Raw genomic sequence first — 26,889 nt, 5'->3', positions numbered from 1 at the left:
ATGTCTAGTAAGCAGCCACTGTGTAGTAGGCCCCATGAATACAACAAGGACTAGGACACAGAGTCAGTTTTCCAGCTGTTCACAGTTTCGAAAAGGAGACAGAAGAATGGTCAGTTATATTTTGTGTTAGGTTCTTGGACAGAGGTCAATTGAAGGTACATCAGAAGGACACTTAACCGAGGTCTTCCAGAGGAGATATCACCTAAAGTAAGTCTTGAAAGATAAGTAGCAATTGCCCAACTGAGAACATCATGGATGGGTGGCATGGGGCAGAAAAACACGTGGGCAGAGGGAGCAGCAGATGTGAAGGTATGTAGAAGAGAGGGCATATTGCATACAAGGAATTCATAGTAACTCAGGGTGATGGAAGCAGAGAGCACCTGTTACAGAGTGAGAAAGAATGAGGTTAGCGAGGTCAACAGGAGCTAGATGATGAAGCGCCTCAGATGTCGTGCTAAAAAGTTTGGGCTTTCTTCTAGAAGGATAAAGGACAGTCACTGAAGTATTTTAGCCAGGAGAGTCATCAGCATATTTTTGGTTTCCAGAGATCACTTTGGCTGTAGTATGAAACATTTACAAGGCTACAGCAGCAAAATAGGCAGGAAATTACAAGACAACTGAAGCAACTCAGGCAGAAGAGTGGAGGAAGTTGCGGCAAGAATTTATTGGCTGTAAAGAATGAGAGAGAAGGAGAAGTCTGAGATTAGATGATCCTCAGACTTCTAAATAGTGGCATTAAGGAAAAGTGGTTCCATTCCCCAGATTATGAAATACAGTTAGGGTGCAGTGTGGTGCTGAGTGTGGGAAGTGAGTCACTCTGGGTTGGACATGTTGACAGTGAGGCACCTTGGATAGCCTGGAGACCACCCAGTAAGATAGTTCTATCAAAGAGATTGGTGTACAAAAGATAAATTGTGTGGGTCAGAAAACCACATAAGGCTGGCAAACAAAATCCTGGCTGTGGGAAGGTTGTAGAAGAATCTCATTGAACCCAGTGGCAATGGGTAGAGTTGGGGCGCCCACATACTGGAAGTTTGTCTGTAGCTGCTACTTGTCTTTCCCTGAGGCAGTCCTATTGTTCTGCTTTATCTCCATTTCATACTCTTTGCTTCTCTACTAGGCTTAGTACTGCTTCACCAGAACATGGATTACGTGGATTTAGGGTTGTCAAGAGACTGACCTTGGCTCAACTCCACAAGACCTCGATCTCTGCTTAATTTTTTCTGCCTCTACGTCTTCAAGTCTCAATTACAAATTCCAGGGAGAGACAATCTAACTGGCTCAGTGTGGGTTGTGTGGCCACGGGTGGACAGAGAATGGGTTTATGTGGGTTCCAGGGCTGTCCCTTCTAGACTGTGGGTTGCAGGTTCTCTAAGAAGAGAATGTGAACAGGGAGGAAATGACTGGCTGAGAAAGCAACTGATACCTGGATACAGTAAGGATAGGACTCGGGAGCTAGATCTGGGCTGGAGAGAAGGATCTAGGGAAGCACTTAAAACTAAGGTATTGGTTAAGATAACCCAGGGGAGAATTTAGACTCTGAGAGGTGAGGGCTGAGATCAGAACTTTGGGGAGCAGCAGCATTTAAGCAGTGACAAGAGGAAGACAGGTCAGTGAACATGACTAGGAAGAGATGGAAAGAGAGGTAAGAAGCAGGACAGTGCCACAAAACTGAAGGAGGGAGGGGTCAATGGCATCAGATTCTACAGAGATTGGGTAGGGCAAGAACTAGAGGCTGACAAGGAAACCAGGAGTGAGGGACTATCCAGTGAGGAGGTGTAGACAGAAGCCAGATGACAGTGGGATGACATGATAGTGGAATGTCAAATAAATGAGGGGTGGGGAGCAGATGCAACTTCTGTCTGAAAAGATTGACTTTGAATGGAAAGGGGGCAAATAGAGCTGAAGATGGACACATGGTGGAGGAAGCATTTTCGAAGTAATCCAACATCCCAGCGTGGGGAGGTATTGAGTCCACAGCCAAGAAAGACAATATTGGATGCAGTCAAGTTTGGGAGGAAATTCAACGGGATGAGCCAGAGCTCCGGAGGCTGGGACACCATTTCCCCTGAAGTGAGAGGGAGAAATGGCATATAAAAGGCACTGAATAAGTATTTTTTGAATCATAAATGAATAGACTCACGGAGTGGTGGTTGAGCCACTTTGCAGAGCTTAGGTTTCTATTTCCCTTGGGGTCTCACTTTCAGGTAAGAGGATTGGGTCTTGAGAGCACGCTGGGCGGGATGAGGCTTGCCAGCTTGAATGGTGTAGGACAAGTACAGTGGAAAGCCTTCCTTCTGCTCTTCTTCAAGATACCCTGATGATAACTCCCTCAGCTGCCTCACTGTTAGGGCAGCCAGAATCTGAGATAGCAGGGGTAGCGAAGGATGGAGAATGTGGCTGTGCATGAAAACCCCTTGGATCAGGAGTCGGAAAACTTTGGATTCTAGTCACTTTCTGAAATGTCCTGATCACATGACCTTAGACAAACTGCGTAACTATGCATCTAGTTAATTCATTTGTAAAAAGTGTGATAATACCTTGTCTGCCTATTTAACAGATTACAGATTTTATAGATTGCTTTTAAACATCAATCGACCTATATCTACTTAAAACATTGTGAATATTGTAAAGCCCAGGACAGCAGCAAGGCCCCATTACTTTATACTCCAGGCATGCAGAAGATGTGGGCTGCCTGTGAGGCGTGCCCTGTGGAGCTGTCTAATCCTGTCTAACTACACATACATGTAGAGCATGGGCCTTGGAGTACTGTTTGCCAGGTTCCTTCCGGGCGACTACACGTGTTGAGAGCTCGGCCTGAGTGCAGCGCATTCCTGCGGGTGTAGAGAGTGCCTGGAGGGAGAAGCATATTAAAATCACAAACTCATTACTTTCTCAAGACCAGACATAAAGTTCAAACAGCTTTATAAATTGCCTCCAGGGATTATAAGGCAAAAATTAACTCTGCCTCAAAAATTTGCATCTGCGTTATGAATGCCACGTTCCTCTCTCTCCTAGTGATTTCCATCTCCATCACCAGAAACCAAAAGGCAACACAAGCGTTTTCCTCTGCCGAGTTCCTCAGCATCTCTGGAGAGACAAATGAAAACTAAAGACGTCAGGTATGCTTATCATCATTGACCCTGGCTTCCGGATTCCTATTTGGCCCTTGGATTAACTTCCCTCATGCAGTTCCTGATTGCTTTTAGAGTCAGGTCATGTGGCATGTTTGTTTTTGTAGCAGGAATAATAGGTTTAAATTAAAGCAGTAATACCTGGCATCTACTTCTCACCAACATTGTAAAGGTTAATGAGATGTGCCTATGAATCAACTTGTATTCTTCATCTTCATCTAAAATCATTTATTTTGCCAAATTGGACCAGACATGGGTGAGGGACTATCCACATACACTCATTTCCTTGTCAGTGGTATGCTTTGAAATCAGATTTCTGGGTTATTTGCCTTGTTTCTCCTCTTGTGGCTTCATTTCCAAAACAATGATTTCACTGACCTTAAATTTTAAAAGACAGTGTCATCCCCAGCGGGTTTAGTTCTTCATTTGGCTTTTTCTCCTCTGCCGTGACTCAAGTTATCAGGTACCATTTAGAGAGAATGAAGAAGTTAAAAGACAGTGTCATCCCCAGCGGGTTTAGTTCTTCATTTGGCTTTTTCTCCTCTGCCATGACTCAAGTTATCAGGTACCATTTAGAGAGAATGAAGAAGGATTAAAAAAAAAATAATGTAATTCATTTGGCTGTGATTAATGGAACTTATAAATACATGATAAATGGGCCTAAGGGAGAGAAAGGCACAATATTGATAAAGGTTATAATGCAAAAGAAAGTACAGGAAAGTGAACTGAGGATTGAGTGGGCCCTAACCCACAGAAGGCGTGCAGCAATAATAATTATGTACTAATTTGCTTCTGCTAAGTCCAATAGAAAAGTGAGAATTCTCTTGGAGGAAGGCATGATTCAAAGAGGATATCTGTAATCATGCATCTCTTAATTCACTCTGTAAATGTTCAAGAAGGATTTAAAGATTTAGTTCCTTAACATGAAATACAAATTATGGCTCATGGAGTCTACCACCAAAACCGCATGACCAGAAAGCTTAAAAACAGTTCTTTCTTATATTAACCAGAGGCTTAGAAAAATATGTTTTGCTCTTTAATAGCTAATTACTACATGTGTAAGGCAGCCTAAATCTGCACTTTTTTTTTTTTTTTTTTTGTAAGACAAAGTAAAATTCCAGATGGAAGCAAGAGGGCTCTGTTTTGGTGATGTAGCATGTGTTGATATTCCGAAAGCACAAACACGTTTGAGTAACTAGCTGCTATTAGGAAAAAGAATTAAGATCAACATTGCTAAGCACAAAATAAGAACAATGGGTATGCACAGGCTGATTAGTAGAAATTATAGTTTGTCATGGTGCAAAAAAAAAAAATACTGGACATAACAACGAATACACATTGCAGACAAAATGTGCTTATTTAACACTTGACCGTTCTGGATCTAATGATGAGAATCCTAACCTACAAGCTTAGAAATATTTCTATACATCACCTGTTAGACTCTAAGGTGTCTGAGAGCAGGGGCACTGTTGTATTCACCTTCATACATTTACTTTGCTTCAATTTTCTCATATAACGGACACAAAGTATGAAGGTACAGGCTTATTACAAATACTTTTTTTTCTTCCTTGAGATTCTTCTGGGCCTTCGACAATGTATGATAGGGAGCAAAGAGAGAAACCCAGGCCATGTTGGCATCCACAAGACTTGCTAAGTGTAATGCCCAGAAGTCCTCTTTATAGTCATGTGGGAAGATACAGAACAGTCCCTAAAGATTGATGATGTTTATGCTGCTGATAATAGCCCAGGTTTTGATGTTTCCTCTTTTGCAAAAATAAAACAGGAAAAGGCAGATAGGCAGACAGAGAGAGAAAAGAAAGAGTTTGGAACTAATTCATATGAGTAACGGGATTTTTTTTTTTGATATTTATTGAATTCTGCACATAACATTTGCAATGAAAACACTTTAAAGCCAATGACAAATTTTAAAAAATGGATCAGATAAAAATATCACATAATCAACTCACAGGTATTTACTGTATTTACTTAACAGAAGGCTCAAATTTATTATGACAAGAACATTAGAGAACATGGCATAAGAACTTATTTAAACTTTACATTAATATGCGATAAATTAACATAATTCAATATCGAAAGAAGACGAATATAGAAAAAAGTGATTTTACATTTTATTCAGAATTCCATTGTTTGTTATTATGCCATTATTTAAGATTTATTATTATTTCATTCCATACAAAATAATACTTGTTTGACTTATCTGTTTGATAAACAGAACTAAATTTAAGGTTAGAAAATTTTAAATTCCAGTATAACATAGCATATGCTCTACTTAATTATGCACAGTAACACTGCATTGCTAGTCAGTAAAAGTACAGAGTGTATCACAGACCATTGATTTACAAGGGAAAGCAGTAACAGTGCCTCTCTGTTGTTTAAAAAAAGAATAAAAATGTTGTATTCTGTCATGGTTTTAACACATGAATCTTCTCCATGTTCAAACTGAGCAGTCATCAGATTTTAATTTTATCTGGGAAATTATCTAATTTTTAAATATGTGGATGAACTTTACCATGTATTTGAACTGTGGCTAAATGGTAATGATACAGTTATCTAATATTTGATAACCAATTCTTTTTGAATAGTTACAAGAAATAAGGAGTTTGCTTAAAATGAGGACAGTTTTTCTACCCGCTCCCCCTTGCCTGTCCTCTGCTAAGCACAGAATACATGTGATGGGAAACAACGGCTGAAAGTCGGTGACTCCGGTCGGTCTGACAGTATGTTTTCCCTGAATCAGAATAGCTGCTGTTTCTTAGGTTATTGCTTCTTTCAACTGTTCAGTCATTATGGTAGGTTTTATAAAAAGGAAATTACATCAGTGAAGAAGATAACTTTTCATTTTAGCATTTTGACATCACATGGACTTGGTGTCTGTGGTCAGGGTTTGCAGACTTAATATGTTCTAGATGGAAAATGTTTGGCTCTCACCCTGTGGGAGGACTATCTTCTGGAAGTATCTAAGAAGGTCTGACAAGAGCAAAAAATACCTTGTCCTCCACACCTGAAACTTCCCAACATATTATTTAGAATTAGATTTTAGTCAAGTTTTAAACATAATGGCAATTATGGGGGCAAAAGAACATGACAGAGGGAGAACAGGGTAAAGAAAAGATTTGGAGCCATTTGCTGGCCATAGGATTTGGGCACGTCACTTGATCTGTTGTTTAATCTCTAAACTTCAGATGGTATTATCACTTCATATGGATATTTTAAAGATTAAATAAGATGTGAAGGATCTTTGCGAAGTATGACATAATAAACAAATGTTAGAGATAGCTATGAAAAAATTGTATTTAGATATCTGCATGATTACCATCTAAGGTTTCAAAAATGGATTACCGTTATTATTACATTTAACATACGACATAGAAATACTACATACACTGTTTGCTTTCCCTTGTAGGAACTTATAACCAAAATTATAGGGCCAGTGTCCCTCCTATGCGGGCTAACACAGAACAAAAACATGGTGGTGGCTTTGGCTATGTTTTCACTTTAATTACAAATCATCCAGATGGGAGGTTCACATAGCTCACATATTATGGGGTAGTTCCAAAAATGGCCTATACTGAAAAAAAGAAGAGTATATTACTATTTGGTTTATAATCATACAATTTTATGGCATAGAGGAAAAACACTTCGACGATTAGTTTTAAATAAACTAAATACTTAACCTTCCCACCCCAAACCCAGCATTAAGAGATCACGCCATGGATACAATTTACTGGAAGAGATACTACTATAGTTTGTTTCTGTATGGTCAGTTCACAAATTGTTGCAAGATACAATACTGACACAATTTGCTAGAATCACCATTGAGCAAATTTCATCAACTTTAAAAAAGTGGATAAAATTACTTTTCACAAATATCACTAACACGAATATATGAGACTCAATTACACCTAAAGTGAATTCACAAAACCAAAAAATCATCAGATTAAATGTTTTAATTAATTGCTCAGCTAGTTAAAATACACATTTCCTATTATGAGAGAGGCCTTTAAAAACTGCCCCCTTTTCTGAATGGAAGGATATAAGACTAAACCTCTGGACAAATAATCTCATTATGACAAAATATTTCTGTATTACTCAAATGGACTATCATTTTAATAATTTCCCTAGTGTCCATATTTTAGCATCTTTCTATCCTTATCTCTTTCTACCATAAAATCAGCAACCAGAATATACTCTTGTTTTTCAATGGGTGCAATTATCTCTTATCTATGTTGCACAAAAGCTATAACCGTTCTTTTTCCAACTGTCCACAAAAGCCAAACAGAAGCGTTTGGGTTATCCCTGAATTTTGTTTCTCACTCCTGAGCAAAATTAATTACAATATGGCTCTATCAGGCCTCTTTCGTATTCACGAAAATTTACCAAATTTTGTGACTGTTACTTCAAATTAAAGCCATTGATTCTGGGACTAATACAGCATTACCTTCTTAATGTGACAAAAATGCCCTTGCAATCGGCTACAGTTCATTGGCAAGCATAATATACTTAATTCTGGTTTGCTAAGTGTTTATTAAACTACAAAAATTTAAACAGAAGTTTCACTGGAACAGAAATTTTGTTTAGATGAACTCAAAATTCAAAGATGAAATGATAAGTCATAATAGGTAAGCCATGGTCAAAATTAAAAGTTACTTTTCTTATGTCTTGCTGAGGGTCAATTAGAAATATGAATGTTTGGATTTGCAGTCTGTTCAGTCATGTGAGCAGAGATCTGTGACATCTTAGTGATTGGAGGGGAACAACGTGTACACATATATGTGTATCAGAACATTCTGAAAATGTTCTAGAATTTTCCAAAGATGTAAAGAAACAGACAGATTACTAAATTTAAAGTCTTCATTGTACAGCTAAAGGAGATGGGGCTCAGAGAGGTCAAAGGGACTTTCCTAGGGTACAAGAGTTATGAGCAGAACCAGCACTAAAGCACAGACACCGCTTAAACTCTACCCAACTGCCTCTTATGCAAAAAAAAAAGAAAAAAATCAAGAGATCATAAGGTAAACACTTCCATCCCTCCAACCTTTCCCCACTTTCTACTCTGGGTTTATAATGTTGAGTGTGCAGTAAAGCTCTGGTACTGCATTTCATATATAATTTCAAATCACATTAACATCTAATTAAATTTAACAAATAACCTCCCCTCCTTTCCAGCAATTTCGTTAATCTGTTCCCATTCTGCAGAGTGATTTTTCTACTTTTTCATGATCCCATTATAGGCCAGTGACAATTCTTAGAGGAGAAAAAAAATCCTATTTCCTCTTCTCACACTCAATTTGAAGAATGGTATATTGATGACACTTTCAAGGTTTAAATTTTATTTCAATTTAGTCTTTCCTTCTGAGATGCATTAGAAATCTGAGTACTTTAAGTATTCTTCAAAGCCTTTTCAAACGTATATAAATGAGGATTTGGAGGCTGGGAAAGGGCTTTGGGGATTATTTAACCCAGCACACCCACCTCGCAATTCGGGAAACTGAAGCCTAGCAATGGTAAGTAACTTATCTAGTGTCCCACAGGTAGAAAGTGGATAATCACTCTGGTCTCATGATATCTAGACCAATGCTATATTTTTGCTCCACATTCGGCGAACCATATTGAATATGACAGTTTACTCATCTGGTGCCAATCTGTGCTTTTATTGCAAAGTCCAGGTTTTGTCTTTGTTTGAAACTGTGGCCTGTAATAATAATGCAGATATGATATTAAGTATACATAATGCTTAAAGTTGTGTCATTGGTGTTTCCTGAAGGTAGTACTTATGTCTATGTTTGTAATGCCTACTGATCCTTACTGAAACATCTGAATGTCAAAGACCTCTTATAGGACAGTTAATTGGTTTGTTTCAATCATCCCAATAGCTGATGTGAATTACTTTACTGTTGAACAGTCTGTGATCATCAGTTATGAGTATTAGGTGGCTAGAATGGATTGACAATTTCCTGGGCCAGTGTCCCTCCTATGCGGGCTAACACAGAACAAAAACATGGTGGCGGCTTTGGCTATGTTTTCACTTTAATTACAAATCATCCAGATGGGAGGTTCACATAGCTCAAATCTGAGATACTTATCACTCTTTTACTTCACTTTTTCCTAGAGAGATTTGGTCTCAAATTTTGATCACAGAAAAAAACCCAGCAGATTGTACAGAATTCATTGTAGACATTGCCTCAAAGAAAGTTACCTGGATTCTATCTCCAACCCATCTGTTGCTGCTAATAGCTATAACACTGTTTCAGTTACCTATTCTTATATATTAACAATGAAATCCATCACCTGTATTTCCTTCTACATGGCATCAAAAAGTATTTATAATCTTGGCTTTGCTACTGAAATATTTTATAGTTATTAAAATTCTACAAGCCCTCTTATTATAACTTAGCATCATTATGCACTTGAATAACAGGAAATTGGTTATTTACGCATTTGTTCAGGTATGTTTCAAAAATAAAATATGAAAATGAAAAAAAGTCTTCATTATACCAAGTGTTCACAGTTTGACTTTCCATAAGGCTTATTAAATAATATACAAATAGCTACCATTCTGCTGAAATGTCACAGTAAATACATTAATAATGGCACAGAAGTGAAATGTCCCCAAATGGGAAATCATCTTCATGACCTCCTAAATCTCTTTTCCAACTAAAACTTTGCTTTTTTTTATTGAAAAAGTACCATTTCTAAAGGAGTAAAATACAAAAATAGAAAATGAGTCAAGAAAACTTTTACAGATATAATTTTGAAGGAAATTCTATAAACATTAGATGAAATATTATATCTTTAAGAATGTGCTTTGTGTCACCACACCAAACATCGCATGAAAACTAACTTGAATGAGTATATTATATAGGAACTGCTGCAAACTATAACTAAATATTAAAATTTCAGTTAAAATAGATAACTTAAACATATATTAAGTACTAATATATTTTTAAATTTACATTCAGCTAAAACCTATCTATGAGACTAATTGTAAATCTATCATTTTGAATCAAAAAATAAAAGGATGTTTAATCAAGCAAGGCACATTTCTTGTAGGCCAGTCTGTTTAATACCATTCATCTGGGCACAGTGTAGACTTCACTTATTTATGTGTAAAATGGGCCAATCTATGTAGGAGAGCCTTTGGTACAAAACACACCTTCACAAATAAGGTTTCACATAACCCAGAACACAGAAGAGAACATTACTATATCTCATGATTCAACATAGTCCAGTGATTAACTGAAAGAAGAAAACAGTACCAGTTGGCTTATTACAAACAAACGTTTAGGTTTTCTTTATCAGCAGTACTGATTAGTTTTTGAGTGATTTGATTTCATCAAAATGTCAAAAGGTTGAAGTGATCCCTTAATATTTTTTGATGTTCTTCTTTATCTCTTCGTCACTATCTTTGATATTGCACACCAGTTGAAGAGAATCCTTCAGCTTTAGAGCTCCTTCCTTTATATAAAGCATTTCTCAGAGACAGGTTATTTAATGTCAACTAAAACAAAACATGTGCTAGCAGACAGATCACCACCCATCAACGATAGAACCAACACTGCATTCTTGATGTAGGCAATTTAAAAATGAGTATCCTACTGGTCAGTGCAGCTCTACAGTTCTCTATGTGGGACTCTTCAGGTATCTGTTGGGCAAAGTAAGCACAATAATTTACTGTATATTTAGTGTTTTAAAAAAGTTTAGACTCTATGTCAATATAAAATAGTCTCTTCACTATACTTTTCAAAACTTTGGTTTTTTTTTTTTTTTTTTACTGGTACCCTGAAAGTTCAACCAATTTAATTTTCTAAGTTTATCAACCACATATCAAAGCTTTTAGTTTGTATATGAGAAAAAGTTTCAGAGTATGCTGAAATTATGAATTTTTTGTCCTTATTAATACCCATTTCCAAATGTAGTTCAAACCAATGTGATTGCTTTTTGAACATAAAAATTTATCTTCACCTTTAGAACCATCTGAAATGTTCTGAGTGCCTACTGTTTTTTAGAAAAATATATGTATTAATTTTCTCAATGTATTTCCAAGGGTTGGTTTATTTCCTGGCAGTACATCTCACTGTGGTGACCTAAGATGAGAAGTCTTTTGAAGTGAATGGAAATTCTATGCTCAGGTAAGTGTTATGGAGAAGTGAGGAGGGAAGGAGTGTGGGAGGCAGAGGGAGGGAGGGAGAGAGGGAGAGGGAGAGAAGGAGAGAGGCAGGGAGAGAAAGAGATTGAGAGAGAGGGAGAAACAGTCTCAAAATGAGTATGGTGAAAACTATGTTCTAGTTATCATGCCTGTACTTTATCTTGTCATTACACAAGTAACTTTCAAATCTGTTGATCCTTTAAAATATAAACTCTACATAGTTATGTACCACTTCAAGAAATCACAAATTAAGACAGTAAACTGCTTAACCAGGGTCTGTGGAGAACCAAGAAATAAAAGTTCAAGGTTTGTTGCTCTCCTCTGCCAACTAGAAAAAAATCGTTAGAAATGCTGACAGTAAAGTGCTTCTTAAAAATTGCAAAGGGCAGTATGACTATCTTGTTCATGCTACGTCTAGAATCTAGAATGGTGTTTGGACATATTAGACAATTTGTATGTTGAATAAATGAATAAATCCCTGTCACTCTGCATCGTGTCTGACACGTAGCAAGTACTCAGTAAATACACATTGAGTGAATAAGTGGATATATAAAAATTAGATTCATGTATTCTACAGATTTACTAACTGTAGTAGAAAGGATAGATATAAATACACAAATAGAAAAAAGCTAAACTCAGTTCCAGGTTTCAATATGTGAATATTATCCATCACAATACATAGAGAAAACTGTTTCCTACATATACTCCTGGTTTTAGCAGGTATCTGAAATCCAGTGGTAAATGCCTACCAGTGGTGATCTGGAACTTGAATGTGCTTTTTGTAGAATCATCATCCACTTACTAAACCTAATGTTGTACGTCTACTGTGTGCTGGGCGATCATCTAGTGAAGTTTTCCTTATTGGCCTGGATTATACTTGATCATCCTTCATGAAAGATACAACTTCTTAACACTAATCTTTGGCCATACAGCAGTATACTTTTCATCACAGTATTCTTAATTTTCATCATGAGAATTTGAAAATTACAATGGTTGAATAGCTAGTAGTGGCTACTAATTACAAGAAATTACAAGTAACATGAATGATCTGAATGATCATTTCCTAAGTGCCTGGCTTCTGCTCAATGCTACTGTAGCTTTGGTTATCTTGAGATGGTTTTATTAAGCTGTTCTTGTCTTGCTACTATTACATCTTTCTTACATAAGAAGTTGAGCCTTTTCTTCTTCTTCTTTTTTTAATCTCATGTATCAGTACCTGCCTCAAGGCTCTTGGGACTATGAAATAAGTATGGTATAGCTTGGCATCCTAATGGACTGTAGGCGTGGAGGGAGCTGCAATTTTACAGAAACGAGAAATCAAAGTGACATTTGAATGGTAATCATAATGTTTACATTAGTTACATTATATTCAATGAGAAAAGGCTGAAGGGCTTAGAAGAAAGGACATTGACTTAAGTATCAAAATCAACTCTACAAAAACAGAGAGAGGAAGTGTAATAGAAAATGGTGAGACCTATAATTGAAGATATTTGACCAAATAAATGTTCTAACATATGAAGCAAGAAAAGAGGATAAGAATGGTCAAATTTCTGTAATTATTAAGCTTGTGAAGAAGTAACACCTCCACCAAACCCTAAACAAAAGAGGTACAGAAACCCAGCTTACTTAACTTTGTATTTGATGAGGAAAGGGGTTACAACCATTCCACAACACGGAATTTTATGGGAACTTTGTTTTGATGTGGCTATACTTCGACATCTATTAAACAACTTAAGAGTTGACTGCACACCAACAAGCTCTATAATTTCTGCCAACGAAATGGTAATGAATTAGCCCAAGGACTAGAAAAATTTCTCGTTCAATTATGTATGATTCTCTGATTGGCCTCTAGGAAATTATGTACTCTTGGCAAGCAAAAGAAGTTTAAATTCACTCAGTAATTAAAGTTGGTAACGTGCTAAGATGTGAGCTTTGTCAAAAATCTAGAAAGTCATGGGAAAATGAGCTTGAGGTGTAATCACTGCTAATTTGAGCAGTATTTAGGTCTACTAATAATAAATATCCTTAATTTACATTGTGGTTTGGTAAAATAAATTGATCTTTTGAAATCAGTTAACATGGTTGAAGGTAAAAGATTTATAGAATATAGGTATAAAGCAATTCAAACACAGTTTTTACCTGGAGAAATTATTTCTGTCTGTGGTTTTTAGTCACCCACTACATTTTGAAATCCAGCATAGAGTCACTCTTGTTTAACATGCTTTTTATTATAATTTCTTATAGAGGTAACCTATTGGTGAATAATTGAAAATTTTTTGTCCTGTAGTCATACATGAGGTAAATATAAAATGTAATGGCATGTGAGGCTGCCTCTTATAATTTCAAATACCTTGGCTATTCCAGTTTATAACAGAAAATCCAGTAGAACCCATATTGGGTTAAATAACAAAAATAAACAATGTTATAATTCTTCACTCCAAACCAGAAAAAAAAAAACCATGAAAAAATAAGAAATGAAAATTATTCAATTCTCTATTTTGTGACATTCCTTTAAAAAGTCCTGACAATGTGTCTTCAGAAGAGAAATGATCTCTGTCTCAGGCAAAAAGAGTTTCTAACTTCTATCGGTCTACTTATGTAATCTCAAGCACATGCTTTAGTTTTCTTTAATTTAGTAGCATGTTTAGTAAGGAAACTCTTCCCTTAGATGTACAGAGGTAACACCCAGTCAAGGTCTGGTCTGATATGCCTGAGAAACCCAAGGAGAAGAGAAAATTCAGAAAGGGTGTGGAAAAGGTTCCTTTCTGTTCATATGCGGAGAATCCGCATTTCCTGCTGCGCAGAAAAGTGCATCTGTTAAGATATTACCTAAAATCACCTCAGTATCTGCAGTCCTCCTTTATATCAATGCTTTAATTTAGTCTCAGTAGTTCCATACTACACACGTTGGTTTTTCAAAGCTTCTGGGAATTTCCCAATACCAACATATGCTATGGTGTCTCTCACCTATTTTATTTAGAAGTGACCTAAGTTTCGCCATTATAAAAGTAACTCTGAGAATCTGCTCTTACTGCTGGTGGGTTCAATGTCCCCCTCTTCTTTCATATATGAAAAAGTCACTTTAAAAAAATAACCAATTTCTGTGATCCTCCTATATAACTTGACAATTACATAAAAAATTAAGTTATTTTCAGGGCGCCTGGGTGGCTCAGTTGGTTAAGCAGCTGCTTCAGCTCAGGTCCTGATCTCAGTGTTCTGGGATCCAGCCCCCCCTCCCCCCCCAGCCCCACTGGGCTCCCTGATGCTCAGCAGGAGTCTGCTTCTCCCTCTCTCTCTGCCCTCCACCCCCCCCCCCCGCCGCCGCATGCTCTCTCTCTCTCAAGTAAATAAAATCTTTAAAAAAAATTAAGTTATTTTATAAAAGAAATTATTTTATTGCATAAGACCGTATCTATAGTAATGTAATTCTTTAAGGTGATTCACTGGTGAAGTATCTCATGCCTTATTCAATCAGCTTTCATTGTAAGGAAAACCCCATGGATATTTGAGGACTCACCATTAACTAAAACCAAGACTGAACTTACAGCAAAGTTTCTTAGAATGTCTGCTAGATAGGTAAATGCCTGGAGATAGCACTTATTTGTTCTGATTTTTGCTGTACTATGTAAGCCAGTCAGTCAACAAGTGTATAGTGAGTATCATTTACAAATAGTGCTTTATTAACTGCTAGGTAGGAAACAGTCTCTGTGCAGCATTCCAACTCCAGGTAGCCATGGTGATTAGGAGTGATATATAATGTTATATTTAAATTATTTATGTTAAGGAATTCCACCCCCATAATTGGATAGTACTTTGTGGGGGAAAACCTGCTGGAGCATGTTTTACCAAATGGAAGCCTTCTCCAATGAACCAGGTACAAGAAATTTTATCCATAAGAACATGATGAGGAGTACAAGCCTCACAGTGATAGAATGAAGCACAGATACACAACATGAACATTTTGCTTATAGTTTAAAAACACTCAAATTGGAATTTCCTTCCTCTCATCTCTTCCTTGAACAAATACTTATGAAGCACCAACTTGATTCCAAGTCTTGAGGGATACAGTAGCAATGAACAGACAAAAATTCTTTATTCTCATGGAAGGGAAGGGAAGATGGACAATAAACAAAGTAAGTAAAATATCTCATGTTAGAGGAGAAAACAAAGCAGAGACAGGATAAAGGAGAGTGCTGGGGGGGGGGCTGCATGTTTAAACAGAGTGACCAGTGAAGGCTTCATGGTGACAGCTAAGGAGGTGATGGGGCGAGCTGAGCAGATATCAGATGTTAGAGCATTCCAGGCAGGTAGACCAGCAAGTGCAAAGCCCTGAGGGAGCGCACGCTTGGTCTACCTGAGGAAGAGCAAGGAGGCTGGCACAGCTGTCGTACAGGGCCAAATGGGAGAGGAGTCAGAAAGGAGTTCTGTCAGAAGGGTAAGGCAAGGAAGAGTAGGTAGGCCATGTGAGGCCTTCAGTGTGTAGCCTGTGTGACATGGAGGGCCAAATAGGGGTTTTGCTGCAAAGAAGTGACACGACCTGACAAGTGTTTTAAAGGGTTTTCTCTGGCTGCTATATTGAGAATAGACTCAAGCAGGGGAAAGGATGGAAGCTGGGGGACCAGTCAGGAGGGTACTGTAAAAATCCGGGTGAGAGATAATGATGGCTTGGAACAGGTGGTTGCAGAAGTAAGACTGGAAACATTTTAAGAGTGGAGCCAACAGGATTTGCCAATAGCCTGGATAAGGGGTATGACAGAAAGAGAGGAATCTAAGATAATTCCAAGGATTTTAGCTTGAGCAACTGGAAAGTTGAAGTTATAGTGATAGAGAGGGGGAAAAGGGCAAGAGACATAGGTTTGGTGGTGAGGGTTGGGGAGTAGAGGGAAGCTCAATTTTGGACATACTAAGTTCGAGATATCCATCTGATATCCAAGTAGAGATGTCAAATAGGTAGCTAGAAATTCAACGTGAAGTTCAGGGGAGAGGTCCACATGGGAGAGAGAAATTTACATATAGATAGTCTAAAGCTATGAGAATAAGACCTCATGTAAAAAGAAAAGAGGTCTAAGAACTAAGCTGCGGTCCAGGGGGCTCTCAAATATTAAAACTCAGGGGAGATGAGAAAGACCCAGTAAAAGAGATTGAGAAGGAGAGACCAGAGAGGTAGTAAGAAAATACGGAGTGTCACACCCTTAAGTCAAATGAAGAACTTCTTCCCAGGAGGGAGGAAGTATTCCACAGCACCAAATGCTTCTGACGGGTCAAATGGAGTGAACACTGAGAAATGACCACTGGGGTTAGCTACAGGAGGTCACCGGTGACCTTGAAAAGTATACTACTGGTGAAGTGACAGGGGTGAAAGTCTGGAGCAGATTTGGGAGAAAATGGGAAGGGATTCAATGATGAACAAAGAGTGATACAGGCCCTACTCTCATAGAAGAGATAGACATTAATCATACAACACAAATAAATATAAAATGACAGCTACGGCAAGTGCACATATTATATTCAGTTCACTCTAAGACAAACTTTTTCAGATTTGAGTATCTATGAAATTGGGATGTACCTTAAAATCCCTGGTACCTTCCCTTAAAATTGGCAGCTCTTCTTTTCTCAATGGCACATAGATAATGGTGTCCTTATAATGGAAGGCTCCTTAAATTTGAAGAAATGTACCATAATAGGGGGATTGATAAAACCAGAGTCATGAGAGATATCCTGGAGGGAATATTGAAGTAAAAATAGAAGGTAATGAAGTGAAGAGGGGGCTGGCAGTGGGAACATCTGCAAGGATCCCCCATAGATTAAGAGGGAAAGGCAGCTTAACCCCTAACTAGAAGATCAGGGGCGAGACAGATCATGTAGGGCCATGAAGGCTGTGTTAAGCCTTTGGGTCTCTATCCTAAAAACAAGGAAAAGACCTTAAAAGAATTTTAAGCAGTGATGTAACTAGATTTGAGTCTCAAAATGATGCTTTTGGCTATCAGGTGGAGAATGGGTCAGATTGGCCAGAGGAAATGTAGCAAGGCCAGTTAATTATTTTGGATAGAGATGATAGTAGTGTAGATTAAAGTGGTGATGACAGTGATGTTGAAAAGTAGATTATTTTTAAGGATATTTAGGAGGTGAAATGACTAAGCTCAGTGATACATTGGATGTATTTACTACTTTTATGAATCTACTATTACATTAATAAATACATTGAGAACAGTAGGCAATAAATCTGCCTTTTAAGCAAGGCTATGAAAAAATAAAAATGCTTTGTAAATGTCTGTGCAGCACATATGAATGAAAACACATATTTTGGAAATTCACCAATTTTCGACTGTTTAGATTTGTAGACAGAAACTAAATATATCTTAGGATAGAAAATAACAGGTGAGGGGTGTGTGTGTGTGTGTGTGCATGTGCGTGTGTGTAACAAATTACCCTCACTGGCTTCTCTTCCAAATTAAATCACATGTTTTAATTCAAGGAACATGTTTAAATGTATAAAAATAAGAACCTTAGGATTCAGAGAAAATTTCCATAAAGAACAGGAGTTTAAAATAAATTTAACAAAAAACCAGTGAAATAGAAGGGCTGATTGACATATAACACATAAGTGCAATGCTAGCTTTCATTCTAAAAAGTTAGTGGGAATCTCAATAAAGATTCCCAAGAGCCTTTGTGCTCTGATGAAAGGGGTGGGGGTGATGTCGGGGGCTCACTGGAAAAGAAAAAGCTACTCTCCGCTCTTTACCACCAGGCTGGGGGTATGATCCCTGTATCTGCAAAGTCAGAGCCCTGCATGTACAAATTTATTCTTAACGTTCTTCAGATACAATGAAACATCATTTTTCATTCATTTAATGCTAATTTACTAACAACCAGAATCCCAGGATTTACTTTTCAGGCTGGAGCTCCTATTCTGCACTATTTAGATTGCAACAATAATAAAATGGCTTCCAAGAAAATGATGGAGCCACTTTTCCAGATCTGCTCTTTAATGTATTTATTTGATAGTTAATGGTGCAAAATTTGAAATGTAAGGAAAAACACATTCACTACAAAAAAGCAGGAGGGGGAGAGAAAAACCACGAAAATGTTTCTTTGTAAAATGTTTTTTTCTTTATAATTCCAAAGACAAAATTAATTTACAGCATCACTAAAGAAAAGGCAAATATTTGAAAACTTTCTAACCTTCTGAGTCATTTAAATTAAATTTGCAAGGTGAATGTGAGCATATAAAGAATATTATTATCGTAAACTCTATAGCAATGGCCACTTTCTGGCAGGAGGTTAGGAGCTGAGTCATGATAGCACACAGTTTGGGCTCTGCATGGCTTCCCTCCCTTCTTCCTGCCTCCCCTGATTTGCCCTTTTTCAAAGGGTTTCAACCATTCCCTGCAAGTTATAGAAAACAAGTGACTTCATTAATATATAAAATTGTCAAACGAAACACAGAAAATTAGTAGCACGGAAATAATAGTCTTATTCTCTGTTTAAAAGGTGAAATAAAAGACAGAAAGCCCCACCCTAAAATGCAAGCCCTAAATATCCTCTGCCCCATTCTTACGTTCCTCACCTCTATCTCACAGTGTTTCTGTAAGTCTTCAGACTGGGGGGCGGGGGGAGGGCACTTGTGCTTCTTTGCATTTCTTGGTGGGAGGGGTTATCACTTCTATTCACAGCTGAGAGGTGGGAAGGACTTGGAATTGCTGTAGAAAATGTTGAAATTTTAAATGTATGGAAGTCATTAAATTATAGTTATGGTTCTTAAAGGAAAAAACTACTGGTATTATATATACTGAATTTATATACTATCGCCAGAGCAATTGCTTGAGTACGTTTTATGCCAAAGAGGTAAAAACAAATTTTATGTAAACAAACCATAACTTTAAATTTCTTCATATTCTGCATTTAAAATTTCAATCCCAGAAATTTTGTCTCAAAATTTAGAAATAACTGATATAATGCTGCCTCTTATGTGTAGCTGTTTGTGATTATGTCACCATAGTTGGTGGGTACTAAAATTTGGTATAATATCAGTTGAAAGCACCATAAAAGAAAGAAATAACAACGTTATTTTCATTTCTGGATTCACCAGCTCTAGGGTATATACATTTTTCCCAGGGTGTCGATAGACGTGCCCTGATCCAGTCACACCTCCTCCCATGAATCTCTTGTACACACAGACACATGCATACCTTTCAACATCCAAGATGTGCAGCTGAGCTCAACAGTGAAGTCTTTGTTTTGGCCAAGCTAAATGATATGTGTAAACTTAGACTCTTTGCATTTTGCTGTAAGTCCAAATCACTATCCATTTTCTTTTTCTGAATGATTTAGGACCTTAGAGAAGGGGCTACAGCTATTATGAGGGACAAAATTATATTCTAATGTGTTTTTGAGCTCAGATGCTCTTAAAGATCCATGGAGTGATTGGGTAAGGCACTAATGTCCACAAATTTCAATGAGCTGGCAATCTCCTTCTACTTTCAATCCTTTTGTTCTAAGTAATTTCTCCTTTCTTAATAAGGGAGAGTCAAAATATTTACGCTACTTGCTGGCATGGTTCTTTGGTAACCTAAGCAAAGTATAAGCAGATGGAAAAATTACAATTTGCATAATACTATCATCTACTGTAGATTAAACACATGGAAATAGGAAATTAATCTTAAAACTGAAAAATATCTATTGTCCTAGCAGGTATTACTACTATGACTGATTATGCTTTCTGAGTATAATATTAAATGCAGACAAATCAATCATATAGGAAAATAATCTTTTATTACTAGAAAAGTCGATCTCTTTGTTCAACTTAAATACCTTATATTTGATCCCTATGGTTAAAAATCTCTGATGATTAGGAAAGGGTTAATTCTCAATATACTGCATAAGATAGGTTTCTGGAGATATATTTAGGAATTCATTTATTAGTGACATGGGCTGAAGTCAAACCTTAAAGCCGAAGAGATTTATTTTTTCAATCTCTTTCAAGTCACCCAATAAAAGGAACAGGGGTTTGGGGGCCAGAATGACCTGGCTTTAAATCATAGCTGGGTTTCTTGCTAGCTGTGAAGTCTTCAGGAAATCACTTAACCATAACTATCTATTTTTTACCCTCCTAAAGTGGGGTGAATACCACTTACCTTGAAGAGTTGAGAAGTGTCCAGGGCATGGTAATTACATGGTAATTATTATAGTCACACAGAAAGTAAATAGGAAGACACTGATTACTTATGTATTTCATATCATTCACAAAGCTCAGTGTTAATTATATAATGCTTGTAAGTAATGATCACATAATAATGTAATCTCTCAGCAAAATCTCTGCTGCATGCCATGCAAGTATTTTTCCCAAGTATTATACCTGTATCAACATTCAGTATTCACAAGAACTCTATGAGGTACTATTTATTATCCTCATTTTACCAATAAGGAAACTGAGGCACAGAGAGGTTAAGTAATTTGCTCATAGAGCAGAGTCAGGATTCAAACCCTGGCAGTATGACTGCAGAGCTTATGCTTCAAATCACTTCATTAAAAACCTGAAAATAACATTAATATAAGATTATAGCCATTCACTCATCAAATATATATTGAATACATACAAAGTGCTACATTTTGTGCCAGGCACTAGTGTCCCAAATCTGTATTTGTCAAAATACAGAACCTACAACCTTTAAGGAGCTTATAATTTGGCAACTGGAGAAAAGTATACTACCTCAAAGTGATGACTCAAAAAGTTGTATTTCTCTGGATTGAAAAAAAAAAAGTCTTCTTCATATTACTATTAATAACAATACAATTCTAAAAATTATGGTACAACCATAATTTACTTATAGAACTAAATAGGGTTTCTATATCTTCTAAATAAAAGTGAATAAAAGTGTCACTGCACTCTGTTCATCTTCACGTCAAGATCATATACAAAAGAACAGATAAGAACAGATACAAAAATTATTCTTAATGTTATTACTACAGTGTGTCTAACATACTACCACAAAAATGGGTCACAAAAAAATGTCTGGTCATTAAGAATACCAAGAATTTGGTCAAAAGGTAGATCAATGGTAAAAGTAACTCAAACAAGTAGCAAAGGACACTAGATAAAGGAGTCCTATTTTGATGCACATAGAGATAAAAGCAGTGACCCCATGATCAGGTATATGGATTTCATGCCTCTATTAATTTTTTGTCTTTTCCTTCCTCTTCCCCCTCTATAAGTCTTCACCATTCTTTTTAACTACACAAAAAATTAAGTAAGTAGGCTTCTGATTACCTGAAAAAACTTTATGGGTTTTAGAATTAAGGTTACTCTCATTTACTTTATGATAGAATAGTTATACCGTATCAAAATAAAAAAACAACTGTGCACAATGTATAACTGTGGAAAATATAGTATAATACCTATAATGTATATAAAATAAAATGATTTTGTTAAAATATAGTGTTACCCTTGTAAGCTTAACCATTTTTTTTTAAAACAACTGTACTACTGCATACTACTAATTACGTAAATTAAAATTGGGCCAATAATCTAATAGCAGTAGGTTCTGCCTTTTATCCTTTTTTTTTTTTTAAGGGGAAACAGGTTGTTCAGAAGCCAAGAGGGTTAGTAAAAGGAATGGAATCATTTTCAGTTCAGTTTGGGTAAAGGTTATTCTAAAGAGCAATGACTCCCCCCACCCACCCACCCTTTTGCCATAAACAGTAGAAACCAAAGGACAGTTAACAACATGGAAATCAAATGGAAAAGTTGTTGTAAGTGATCTTTAAAAGGCACTTGCATGTAACTAATATGAAACTATTGGTTTTGCAAGTATCACCAATCTAGACAGGAACAGCATTTCCTTGGTTCCCTATCCAAAGAGGGAGAGCTCTCAATACCCCCACACAGTGCTCACCTGATTCTGTTTGTCTTCTGGCAACCCCTGGTATATGGCTGAAACTTGCAGGTATTTTCCCAAGATAAGGTTACTTCCCGTCCCTCCTTTTTATTGATTGTCTGCAATTCCCTCAGTTAAAAAACACGCATCCTTTATATTTTTAAAGTTTATTTAGCTTTTCAAGTGCTGTTGTGGGATTCTCGAATTTTTTTTAAGAGGAAGTCTGAAGGTCCCTTGTAGTAAGGTTTCAGGTACATCGATTGAATCTTTCATTTGCTTATGTACAGAACACTTTTACATTTGCTTTTAAATTTCACTTGCTGGCTTGAAACTTCTTGGAGGAAGAAAACAGTATCCTTTTAAGTTATTGCCTAATTATTGGCATCTAATTCACATCATGCCTCATTGGAGTATATATCTAACATTCCAAAGGCAGTATTTTCCTTTCCAATTTAGTCATTATGAGATGATATCAATGATTTTCTGTAGTAAAAAAAAAAATGCATTGTTTGTGATTCAGTTCACCACCTCAGATTCTCAGACGTAACCTTATTTGTGCGGTTTATTCAAATAGTGGTTTTCCTTATGAAATCCTGTAAAGAGGAACCATCTGGAAAGGTTACTGTGGAAACGGCAGGGGCTAGGGGGTGGGGCTAGAGAGCAAGAGATGCCATGACAACCTTTTTCGGGTTTCCCAGGAAACATGGGTTGCTATGGGAACTGCATCAGTCAGGTCCGAATTAGTAACTTCCGCTGGAAGGAGTGTCTGCCACTTTAATCTTCTTGTGATACTGCAGAAGCTTATCTTGCAGACGCATTAGGAATTCTGTTTGTTTCTCTCAGCAGCACTGAAAACATCTGTTTCTACACTTTGATAAGATGTTGCCTGGAACACACATACAGAACTTCAGAGGAATCTGCCTGTCTACCCCCCTTTCGAAATGCTTACCAAGCCCCAAAGAGTTCAACTAATTAGTCAGATCAGGACACCTCTGACATTTCCCTTTGTTCAAAGTTGTAGAAGTCTTTAAAATTCCGGGAGGGGTTCCAAATAGAAATTCCAGTCAAAAACCAAATAAACTTATGGTGGGTTTACAAGTCATTGTTCTAATTAGACTTCTCATCCACGTATCCACAACGAAGACAACTGAACTAAATATTCAATAATGTTAAAAGGTCCAGTAAATGGAAGCATCCTTTAAGTATGTGACTTCTTTACTTAGTAAAGAAACAACTGTCTTTCCATTCTGAGGTTAGGCAGTTATTCTAACTGTTCTTTAGTTTCATTTCCTCCCAGGATGTACTTTTTTTTTTTTTTTTTTAAAGAGGGTGTGTACTAGAAATGAAGTTTAAAGTAAGTTTGTTCTTTGCGATATTAGAGAAGAGGGGGGAGAAAAAAATGGAGAGCTGAGAGAATGCAGCCCACTTGCAAAACAGACACCTGTTTCAGTATGAAGCAGTAGGGAGAGGGAAAATGAAGTGTGCTTTCCACTTCTTCACGTCCTTTCCTTGATGAATGGTCTGGAAATGTATAAAACAAGGGCATACACAGACCAAGGGGGCACGTTCCACACAATACTGAGCACAGCATGTCACTTATAGCATATATTAAACGTCAGTAAATATCTTTTTGATGTTGACACAGGAGTTGGGATTATTGTTCGTGGTGCAGGTGGCAGTGGAATTGCCCGTTTTGAAAGGGGTCTGGGGGAAAGCGCTATGGTTCATGCCCCCCTCTTCGATCACCATATACTCCGACTTACTCAGAGTGGAGTTACTCCTTGCTTTTCGGAGCTCCTCGGCCGAAGAGGAGAGGTGCTGGCAACTTCCCACGTGCATGTACTGGGCTTGCTCTTCCCCTTCTGTCTCCCGGTGGTAGAAGTAATTGAAGTTGGAAACAATCACGGGGACTGGCAAAGCAATGGTCAAGACACCAGCGATGGCACAGAGCGACCCCACAATCTTGCCCCCTATGGTCACCGGGTGCATGTCACCGTAACCTACTGTTGTCATGGTTACCACTGCCCACCAGAAGGCATCCGGGATACTGCTAAAACCCGAAGTGGGGTCGTCTGCCTCCGCAAAGTAGACCGCGCTGGAGAAAAGGATGACCCCAATGAAGAGGAAGAAGATAAGCAGCCCCAGCTCCCGCATGGAAGCCTTCAGCGTCTGGCCCAGGATCTGCAGCCCCTTGGAGTGCCGGGAGAGCTTGAAGATGCGGAAGACCCGCACCAGCCGGATGACCCTCAGGATGGCCAGGGACATGGCCTGCTGTCCATTGCCCTGTCGCTCAGCCAGCTCGGTACCCAGAGTGATGAAATAAGGGATGATGGCCACGATGTCTATCAGGTTCATGATATTTCGCGAGAAGGTGGCTTTGCTGGGGCAAGCGAAGAACCGCACGAGCAGCTCAAAGGAGAACCAGATGATGCACAGGGTCTCCACCACGAAGAAGGGATCCGAGAAGCTGGAGGCTCCGGCGGGGGCCCCCGACGTGCTGTTGCTGGCCGCCTCGAACTGCTCCTGAGACGACGCGGCGGGGTAGTCCTTCTCGTCGCGGAACTCGGGAAGCGTCTCCAGGCAGAAGATGACAATGGAGATGAGAATGACGAGCACGGACACGATGGCGATGCCCCGAGCCGGCCCGGAGCTCTCCGGGTACTCGAAGAGCAGCCACACCTGGCGCTGGAAGTCGCGGCGGGGCAGGGGCCGCTCCTCCTCCCGCAGGAAGCCCTCGTCCTCGCGGAACTTCTCCATGGCCTCCTCGCCCAGCTGGTAGAAGCGGATCTCCTCGGAGAAGATGTCGATGGGCACGTTGACCGGCCGGCGAATGCGGCCGCCCGACTGGTAGTAGTAGAGGATGGCGTCGAAGCTGGGCCGGTTGCGGTCGAAGAAGTACTCGTTGCGGAGCGGGTCGAAGTACCTCATGCGCCGCTTGGGGTCGCCCAGCAGCGTCTCCGGGAACTGGCAGAGGGTCTTGAGCTGCGTCTCGAAGCGCAGCCCCGAGATGTTGATGACCACGCGCTCCCCGCAGCAGTCCTGCTCGCCGGCGGCCGGCAGCGCGGGCGGCAGCGGCTCGTAGCGGTCGCGGTCGCAGCCGCCGCCGCCACAGCCGCCCTGAGGCGGGCCCCCGCCGCCGTCGGCCGCCTCCGGCTCCAGCAGGTGGTCCCCGGGCACCACCGTCATGTCGGGCGGCAGCGCGGGGCCTGCGGCGGGCTCGGCGTAGCCGGGGTTCACCAGGGTGTGGGCGCCGCCGCCGCCGCTCGCGGGGCGCTGCGGCGGGTGGGCGCGGTGGCGGGCGGAGGGCGGCGGCGGCGAGCGCAGCAGGCTGAGGTGCTCGTCCATGCGGCGGGAAGAGGCGGCGGCGCGAGCCGCGTCGCTCCTCCTCGCGCTCCCCGCCCCTCCGCCGCCTCCGCCCCCCTCTCCCCCCGAGTCGGGCCCGCCGCCTGTTGCTGCCGCCGCCGCTGCCGCCGCTGCCGTCGCCGCAGGCGCTGCCGCCGCAAGGCTCCGTGTGCATCTGGCGCGGTTCGCCGGGCTCCTCCGGGGAGACGCCTCCCCGCCCGCCTCCGCGCTCCCCCGCCCCTCCCCCGCGGGGCGCGCGCCCGCCCGCCTCTCCGCGGCCCCTCAGGATGCCCGCCCACCGCGCGGGCGCGCGCCCCGCTCCTCCCCCCCCCCCCCCCCGCTCCCCCGCGCCGCCGTGCCGGGCCCCTCGCTGCCCGCTGCCCGCCGCCTCGCCCCTCTGGGCCGCCCAAGTGCCCTCTCTTTGCACCTCGGCGTCCCCCGCGATACCCGCCCGGCCGAGGCGGCCCTCAGGGAATCAGGCCCCCGGACCCCCGCCGGCCTCTGGTCAGCGCCCCCCCCTCTCCCGGCCCGCGAGGCCACGTCCCAGCCGCGGGGCTTTCTGGCCCGGCCTGGGCCACCCCGCCGCCCAGCGAGCGGCGGCCGCCTCGCCTTGCACGCGCCACCGGGGCCCCGCTCGGGGAGAAGGGCTCAGAGGGGCCGGGGAGGGCGAGGAGAGAGGATGGGGATGCGCGCTGGGCGGGGAGCTTGGTCGAGGGAGGGAGTGACTGGCCAGGTGGGCGCCCTGGGGAGCAGGCCAGCCTTCTGCTGGCACCCTGAGCCCGCTGAGGCTGGAACACCTCCAGGCCGGGAGCGCTCTAAACACTTCAGCTCCTGTGTGCATGAGGAGCCCAACGGAGTAATGGGTGCTGATGAGTTTCGCACCTGGGGTCTGAAGGAGATGGGTCATTAAAGGCATTCAGGGACTTTGCTTCGGTAGCGAATAGTTCTCACAAACGTTCGTGGCTGAGATTTCGGGGGGGAAGAATCAAGGACCGAGTTTCTGGTTGGGACTGGCGAGGGCAGCCTGGTCTTCTCAGAAGAGCGAGGTTTCCTGTCGTGGGAACATGAGAGGAAAATGAGAAAGGAAAATCACATCTCGTCCGAAGTCTGTCGTGGGAGGGACTGGAGCGAGACTGGCACCTAGACCCTCAATGTTCCGCTGCTGGCTTTGTGGTAGAGTTTGCCACGCTCTAGTTGGGAAACTTCGAGAACATTCAGCCGGCAACTTGTATCTCTGTTGCTTGATTTGGGCCTGGAGATGACAACTTTATCCCCTTTGAACCTAAACTGTTTCTTCAAATTGTTGTGGTCATTTTGAATACAATTTCTGTGTCTAGACATTTTAGCGACTCCAATTTAGAGCCAACCCTAG

General features: G+C 40.3%; 1 protein-coding gene across 2 annotated transcripts; it reads right to left on the bottom strand.

Annotated features, from left to right (window-relative positions):
- Nucleotides 1-6,350: 6,350 nt before the first annotated feature.
- On the bottom strand, nucleotides 6,351-25,525 carry KCNA3 (potassium voltage-gated channel subfamily A member 3). Of its 2 annotated transcripts, XM_036076402.2 has the most exons (3): nucleotides 22,194-25,525; nucleotides 18,869-19,001; nucleotides 6,351-10,797 (listed from the first exon to the last, which is right to left on the bottom strand). In XM_036076402.2, exon 1 carries the CDS (start codon nucleotides 25,518-25,520, stop codon nucleotides 23,784-23,786), a length of 1,737 nt encoding a protein of 578 aa, XP_035932295.2. In that variant the 5' UTR covers nucleotides 25,521-25,525; the 3' UTR covers nucleotides 6,351-10,797; nucleotides 18,869-19,001; nucleotides 22,194-23,783. The 2 variants fall into 2 exon arrangements, with proteins under 2 accessions (XP_035932295.2, XP_035932294.2); XM_036076401.2 differs by lacking the exon at nucleotides 18,869-19,001.
- Between the last annotated feature and the right edge of the window lie 1,364 nt (nucleotides 25,526-26,889).

The sequence above is a fragment of the Halichoerus grypus genome, chromosome 5, assembly GCF_964656455.1.
Source record: "Halichoerus grypus chromosome 5, mHalGry1.hap1.1, whole genome shotgun sequence".
NCBI lineage: Eukaryota > Metazoa > Chordata > Mammalia > Carnivora > Phocidae > Halichoerus > Halichoerus grypus.
This window is presented reverse-complemented; position numbering and strand designations above follow the sequence as displayed.